Raw genomic sequence first — 8275 nt, 5'->3', positions numbered from 1 at the left:
AGAGAGGCATAGCAGGAATGCATCTTTTTTTTTCTTTTTTTAAGGGACAGTGAAGTTTTGTCCCTGTTCCAGGAAGGAAGTAACATTCAAGAAAACCGTAGCATCTTTGAAATGGGACAAAATATCCCAAATCCGACAGTATTAATTGAAATATGCCAGATGTGGCAAAGGAAATAGGAACTTATAGCTCTCCCTGATGAGGTAGGAGAATATGGGGACACCCACACCTTAATATGGCCTTTGAAATGGATCCTAAGTTTAGATACATTTGTTGTACCAATGAGTTATTTTTTCTCTCATATTTGGAATTGAGGGAAAAAGGGAATCCTCTGTTATCTTTACTCTTCTATCTATTCTTAGAAAACAAGGATGTAAAGTATAAATATAAGGCAACCCCCTCCTCACTTATTATTGAGCAGTTAACACATAAAATGCAGTTTCAAAACAATCTTTATTCATGTTGAAGACCTAGTACAATTTTTAAAGCAACTTAAAAACAGGACACAGCTCCATCAATTTCAGAAAGCCAACAACACTTTTTTAGGAGGCGCATTTGTTAATATTGTCTTTTAAAGACAATGTGCAACATCCATTTAGCCTCTGCCTCCCTAAAAAAAAATAGAAATGTTTTTAATGTTTTAAAGACATTTAACAAAATAGAGCTTATTTTTTAAGGGGAGAAACTAAGAATAAAAATAGCAGCATTTTGGGCAGCTAATGCAGTCTCATAGGGACAAATGGCACTGTAGCTCTTCCCTAATTTTGTATGTGACCTGTTTTCATCAGTTTTTACTAAAATTGTTTTGTACAAAAACTAAAAATATTATATTTTGAGCCATGTCCCATGGGAGGCATTGTGCTTGGAATTGCCCATTTCAAAAGCAATCCTGAATAAAAGTCACAATTGGAATTGCTTTCTCAAATGAATACCATGCATAGCAAAAGCAGTGTGTTAAATCTAACTGATTTTCTCCCCAGTGAAAAACATCACAATGATATTTTCCCCAAGCATCATAACTCATTGTTAACTACAAGACAAAGCAACTTTTTCTACATAACAGCTGACACTGAAACATAAGATTTGGCTTTACACATTAAAACAAATTCTAGAAACATGATCTTTTCCAAGCTCCATATACCTTTTAAATAAGATAAGGTCAAGTCTCCAATGAAACCAGCTTGATTTTCTGAACTCCACCATATATAACTTTCTTGACAATAATTTGGACATTTGCCAAAATAGTTTGCCACTGGATTTTTTTTCTTTTATTACCCAGTCTAGCCTGCATACACCCATATATCATCAATCTTTTTTTCAGTGAAGCTTTAATTTGAAGATATATCAGTTTGCATGTTTCTTTTCAATAAAAGAGAAGTTAAAATATGCTGACTTTAATATGAGAATTGCACGTACAGCAAACTTTCTCTTTATTCAAGTATCATTTATAAAATAAAAATTTAATTTTCTGAATTGAATTAAAATCTCCTATGATTTTTATTTCATTTAACATGAAAAATAAGTTTACAGAATTCTTAAGAGTAATCATTAACATGAATAATAACTAAGCCTTGAAAGACCCTGTCAACGTAATTCCTTCCAGGCTATTTAGAGACTTAGGAAATTGGGAGAAAAGTTTCACTATGCATTTAGATTCACTGAAAACTGCAATCAGAACATGGCCCATTTATACACTCTCTCTTTCACAAACACATATACAGAAGTACATCAAAACCACAAAACTAAGCCTCAAGTTATAGAATCCATAACTTGTTTTGTCTGAAGTAGTTGTATTCATGGTATAAACATAGTAGTTCATATTTCAGAAGCCCTGTTATGTTATTGTTGTAGCTCAGAAGTTTTGGATTTGTCTCTCTGCATTCTCAGAGAGGGGGAGACATGCACACAAACAATTATTTTGTGTATGTACCGAATGTTGGATTGGTAACCAAGGGTCCTGTGCATGCAGTTCTCAAGACTTGATCACTATATTCAACCTAGCTCCTGAGGCTACTTGTATGGTTCTCAGAAGAATACCAACAATGCACAGCACTAAATGGTAAATGAAACACTGCTGATCAGCTGGCTTTTGTTTTAACATGGAAGGACAGAAGCTAGGCCCCATCTATTCCCCATCAAAGGGACCTAGAGGTAATCAGAACTGATAAAGCCAATTAGATGATGACAAATCAGGTGTAGGACCCACTGATGCACATCAATCTCTCTGTCTCTCTCACACACAAAGTGCATGTTAGTAAATTAGTTTCTATTCAGTCACTGGTCATAATTTGCCCTTCCAAGAATAAACAAGAGCAAAATGCAGATTCCTTCCTCTTGAAAAATCTAGTGGGAAGAATAAACAAACTGATTAAATTGGCAAATTTGTCTTGATCTTTGCTCCGTGAAATAAATGCAATTTTCAGTCTATTTCCTTTGGAGTACATTTTGGGAGTAATTCCACTGAATTTAGTGAGACTTTAGTGAGACTAAACACCAGGGGATTACTGCTTTATAGCCCACAAACAAACTTCTACTGGGCTCTCCAGTGCTTGTAAAATCCCCATTGGCTTTTGAAGTGTCTCAAGTCTGCATATTTCTCAGGAAATTCTAAACATTCTAAAAAAATGTTTCCAATATAAAATATACCGGTAAATAAAAACAAGAAGACTAAAGCTAATTTATTCATAGTGTTACCTAACAATAAAAATACATCTAGAATAGTCTTTAATGCCTCTTTAGAAACACAGATTGCCTATGGGATTGAAACCATAAAGAGCTCTTCCATAAGATCTACTTTCTTTTTGCTTATTCACCATATAAAAGTCTTCCAGAGTTCCTTAACATTAATCTATGAAACTATAAAACACATCATGATTTTTATTGTGTTGGTCAAGATATGTAGAATTTGGTTAAATACTGTAACACTGAGGTTTATATTTCTTTCATTAACTTAATTACATGGGTACCTGATATATTTGTTCTTTAGGGTGACTTTTTAATTTTTCTTTCCTTCATTTAAAATGTAAAAACTAAATGTATATCTAATTGTTTATTTTTAAAGAGTAGCTGAAAAACAATTCTTCCATGGGATGCAAAATATATCTTGATGCAGTGTCTAAAATGGTTGTTTAAAATTACATGACAAATAATTCTGAAGGATTAAATTTGGTACTTTAGTAGTCAATGTTTTTCACCTGCTTATCTGCAACATTCAAAGTAGAATCTCTTTCCAATAAACGCAATCAAGATAATAATCTAAAAACTAAATAAAATATAGTGGATACCATTATGTGAAGATATTTTTAAAACAATATTGTTGGACTCAAGTGATATTTTTGCAATAGTCATTTATTTTTATTGAATAAAGCAGCTTTTAAGCTTATCAGGCACTGCCCAACAAATATTTAGCTGAGAAATTAATCTTGAATTGTAACCTTGAGCTAGCAGCTCAATATGCTACCAAAAGGGGAAAAACCCTGTTAAAAATAGTTCATAGTTTTAATTCTGAAGCCATCTTTTGCCAATATCCTGTACATTTATTTAAAAAAAAGGAGGGGGGGAAGGGAAAGAGGACAACATGAAAACACAAAAAAATATGAGCTATGAAAACATGTTGAGATGACATAAGAAAAAAAAATAGAAACAGCTTATCCTTTAATTACACATGAAACAAATAAAGCCTATAGAAAATCAAGTATTGCATAGCAGTGTAAGGATTCGGCTTTTTTTGGGGGGGGGGGGAATCCAAACAAAAAAGTGAATAGAATGAGTTGGTACTGACAGTATCCATCTATGATAGTCATCCTGAACTATGTACATATTATATACTGCTTGTCATAAAAGTCCAGTTCTCTTCAGTCTTAAATACCTTAAAACAAGATTTTAAATGTCTAAACAAAAACACTTCCTGGCACTTCTATTACCACGCTCATTTCTCCAACGAACACCCTGTCAGAGTCTTAAAGTGTCCCTTAAAATTGAAAGTGCCATTCTGCTACATATCATTCACCAGAAAATCAGCAATCCACAATGCTGGCAACTGCATCCACTGCACACTGCACACCGCATCATCCACGTCATGACTGAGAAATTCCGCTGCCATTTACATGGCTCCCGCTGCACGTTGGGGTCTCCAAAGTTCCAACTTTAGAGCTCGTAAAACTTCAAAGGGATGGTCAGTAAGCACCATGATTAAAGGCCACTATGTCCCTGCAGGGAGACAGGTGTAGCATTTCTCTCTTTCGATGCATTTTTACTTTCGCTTAGTTTTTTTTAAAGCACTTTAGATTAGAAGTGTGTGTCCATAGCTCTCAACCGTGACCTCTCCCACTGCAGTTGTGAAGAAAGCTTCAGTTCCATTTGAAGGCTCTGACACCTTAGCTCCAACTCATAAGCCTTCTTTACCCAGAAGCCTCAAGACTGCCGAATTAACTTTGTGGGTATTTAATAAAAAGAGATAACCCCAAAGGATTAACATCTTCATCGCCTTTGCTGTGCATATACTGGATAGGCTAATGTGACATTGAGAGAGTCATTGTGCTGCACTAATGAAGTATGCTGATAATGTAGCACCAGTTCTTTCAGCGTGTTGTACAAGTTATATGGCTCTGCAAATCCATACCCAGTAGGTGTTTTGTTAATGACACAATGCTTCACTTCACTGTCCACACTAAAAAGGAAAAAAAAAGGATTTTAAAAAAAATGTTGCTAAGACACATTTTCTTATATAATTTGTTCTTGATATAACATTACAGCAATATTCTTTGACCCATTACTGTAACCCTATCATTGTTTTCATTTAATCAGTAATACTGCATTGCACTGTCCTTCTATCATAGGTATATAAATTTGCCTTTCTCTATAATTCTTCCAGTATCATTCCACATATTTCTTATAGATCTCAGATTTCAGTGCTATTCAAATTTACCAGTGCTTTGCAGAAAATTGGTCCCCATGGCTGATGGAAGATTGTCTTTATCAGCAGTAGGAAGACAAGCAGTTTTGGCAAATGTTCCTCACTCCACAACCCTGATCCTGCTTTGAAGAATTCCTCAATTCTCCAAAGAGTTTTGGCAACTGCAAGAGGAGTCTGAGTGGATGAATGAAACTGCTAAAAATCATCACGTTCTGATGCAAGCCTCCACTGAATATGTGTCAGTTGGGGAAGCCCAACTGCACACAGCCCCTAAGGGCTTATAAAATCAACTGTTATTAAGGAAGCCAAAAACCAAACCATTTTAAACATGAAGAAAGCTTATAAATTAATATTCTCTAGAAATAAATTTAGCTGCTAGGCGTAGAGCACTAGGCGGGGTTTGATGGGCATTCAGAGTTTAAATGCATGGCACCATGCAAACAAATGCTTAATAAGAGAGAGGAACATTACAAAATAGGGGTACAGTTGGATCTCTGTAATATTATGAACAAAGTTAGCTAGAGTAGGTTGGTGGAAAAAATACATATAATCCTCGTTCAATAACGGTTTAAAGTTATGAGATACTAAACAAGAGGGATTAATGAGCAGTCTATGAAGTTGTGGCTGTCTCAACATTCCAGGATCATATGATCACAAACTCGGCCTTTGGTAACCAGCTTGCAGATGTATGCAGTATCCCATGGTCATGTGATCACCATTTGCAACCTTCCATGCTGGTTTCTCACAAGCAATGTCAATGGTGAAGCTGGCAGGAGGTTTCAAGTTATTCCCACTACTTTTTTGCCAGCCTACTCACATTCCAAACCCAACTTTCCATGCTCTGCGCCTGTAGTCACTGGACATCTGGCTGCACTCTGTAGTGTCTGTCTACAGAACCCACCTGCCCATCTACAGCTCTGTTTGCTTGGGTTTTTCACCTCTTCCCATGTTAGTCATGTGAGGTCCTTGCTTAACAATCTGTGCAGTCCTAGAGTTACAATGGCAACCAAGTCTGCTGGGATTGCCATCACTAAGCAAAGTGATTGAGACTGTATCACTTAGCGACAGAAATTCCAGTCACAATTGTTGGACTAGTTGTAATCTGGTAATTAACACACTTTGCAAAGAATATTTATATTTATGACCTTCACGTAGCTTCACAACATAGCTTCACAACAACTGTTTGCTGAAAAGCTGTTGCCCATGTCTTGAAGACTTCATTATCAACTATTTCAAGCCAGAAAACCAGTATTACAATAATCCTTTGAAGAGCAATCCAATGAGATGCATGGATCCAAGCTTTGGTTAATCATCACAGAGAGGGAATGAGGGAGTTCAATACATTGCTGAAGAAACAGGGTAAATATTTGAATACATACACAACAGAACAGGCATAGCAACCCTGCTTGCTGCTTTCCCGAACAAGGAATGTTCCATCTCGTTTCCCACGTAACAAATTTTCAGCTTGGCTTCTGTTGATATTTCCAACATTCCATGTACGTTCATCATGATGGGGCAAATCCTCATCATCTTCTACTATAGAATATTGGCTGTTCAGAAGCAACACGAGACAGTTAAAAACCAGAAATAATAAAAGACCAAGCATAATACAAGAATTTGTAACAAAATTAAAATCAAATTGTTTGACCCAAGGCAGTTTTGTCAACTACAAGGACTATTTCTAGATTTTCAGAGAAGGCAATATTACATAACTTGACATTCTTCTCTCTCTGTCTGATGTAAAAAAGATGTTGAGACTCTAGAAAGAGTGCAGAGAAGAGCAACAAAGATGATCAGGGGACTGGAAGCTTAAACCTATGAAGAATGGTTGCTGAAATTGGGTATGTCTAATTTAATGAAGAGAAGGACTAGGGGCGACATGATAGCAGTGTTCTGATATCTCAGGGATTGCCACAAAAAAGAGGGAATCAAACTATTCTCCAAAGCACCTGAAGGCAGGACAAGAAGCAATGGATGGAAACTAATCAAAGACAGAAGCAACCTAGAACTAAAGAGAAATTTCCTGACAGTCAGAACAATTAATCAGTGGAACAATCTGCCTCCAGAAGTTTGAATGCTCCAACACTGGAAGTTTTTAAGAACAGATTGGACAACCATTTGTCTGAAATGGTATAAGGTTTCCTGCCTGAGCAGGGGGTTGGACTAGAAGACCTCCAAGGTCCCCTCCAATTCTGTTGTTCTATTCTCTTCTATTCTATCCATAAATTTTAGTTTTATACAAATAAATCTGTTACTTTTTACTTTCCCGATATAACATATATATATATATATATATATATACACACACACACACACACATGCATACATACACACATATATATCTTATATATATCTTATATATATATGTGTGTGTGTGTGTGTGTGTGTGTGTGTATCTTAGAAATAATACATTTAGATTTTGGAAAAGAACAACCCACTTAAAATAAGTAGGACAGTGCAATATTTTGGGCTTCATTTCAAAAAGATGCCTCAAAACATGTGGATAACCCACCATATTACCTCTATGCAATAATCAGAATCTACCTGAGATAACATACACACACAGAGAAATATTTTGGATACTCACTCTTCTGAATTTTCATTGCCAAGCCATTCATTCAGTTTCTTTTGCCGAACACCTTTCTGTGTCAGCCACCTACAAAGCAGTTTTGAAAACACAGTTAATCAAGATAACGCTCAACTGAAAGAAGTGCACATAAAAGGCTGGAATTCACAAATACTTACATCAAGTACTGATCTCTAGTTTTTCGGAGCTGTATAAGATCTGGCTTAATGCTGTTCATGCGTTTGTCTATTTCTCTGTATTCTGCAGCCTGCTTCTTTAGGTCTTCTTCCAGTCGATGTCGACTGTCCACAATTTCACTGATTCGAGATTTCAGCTTTTCATAGTTGTGCATAATTCTGGACAAAATAATTTGGCATGTTTACATCCCATTCTGGTCTCTAGTTTTTCTGAAGACATTTAGATATTAAATATATATACTTTTGAAGCACTCTAACCAACCTTTGTATTTCTTTTTCATTCCCTTCCCGTTTGAACTTTTCAATATATTCCTTGCTGTATCTTTCTTGTGTTTGGCACTGTTCTTCAAATATTTTTATGGTTTCATTAAATGCTTCAATAGCAGTTCTTTTCATTTGAATTTCCTGGATAAAAGGAAAAACTGTTTAATAATACTTTAAGAGTGACTAATTGTGTAATACTGAACCAGTTTTATGATATGATTTTTAAAAAAGAGTATCACTAAAGGATAGGATACAAAAAGATGTCTTGTATAGCATTTATTAGTTCACTATTATCTTCTACAACAAGAGGTGGCTTTCCAAGAGTTTAGTCTAGT

General features: G+C 35.6%; 1 protein-coding gene across 6 annotated transcripts in view; it reads right to left on the bottom strand.

The window, feature by feature from the left end:
• Positions 1–432: 432 nt before the first annotated feature.
• PIK3R1 (phosphoinositide-3-kinase regulatory subunit 1) overlaps positions 433–8275 on the bottom strand; it is a 56560-nt gene continuing 48717 nt past the window's right edge. For all 6 annotated transcript variants that reach the window (XM_039365337.1, XM_039365320.1, XM_039365327.1 and 3 more), the window contains 5 exons: positions 7939–8081; positions 7659–7835; positions 7501–7569; positions 6293–6463; positions 433–4667 (listed from right to left, as the gene is read on the bottom strand). In XM_039365337.1, coding sequence (XP_039221271.1) covers positions 4478–4667; positions 6293–6463; positions 7501–7569; positions 7659–7835; positions 7939–8081 — 750 coding nt within the window. In that variant the 3' untranslated portion in view covers positions 433–4477. The remainder of the gene's footprint in view (positions 4668–6292; positions 6464–7500; positions 7570–7658; positions 7836–7938; positions 8082–8275) is intronic.

This window comes from Crotalus tigris, unplaced genomic scaffold (genome assembly GCF_016545835.1).
Source record: "Crotalus tigris isolate CLP2741 ecotype Arizona unplaced genomic scaffold, ASM1654583v1 scf7180000017592.2434428, whole genome shotgun sequence".
Taxonomy (NCBI): domain Eukaryota; kingdom Metazoa; phylum Chordata; class Lepidosauria; order Squamata; family Viperidae; genus Crotalus; species Crotalus tigris.
The sequence above is the reverse complement of the archived record's forward strand: the minus strand, read 5'-3'. Positions and strand labels throughout refer to the sequence as shown.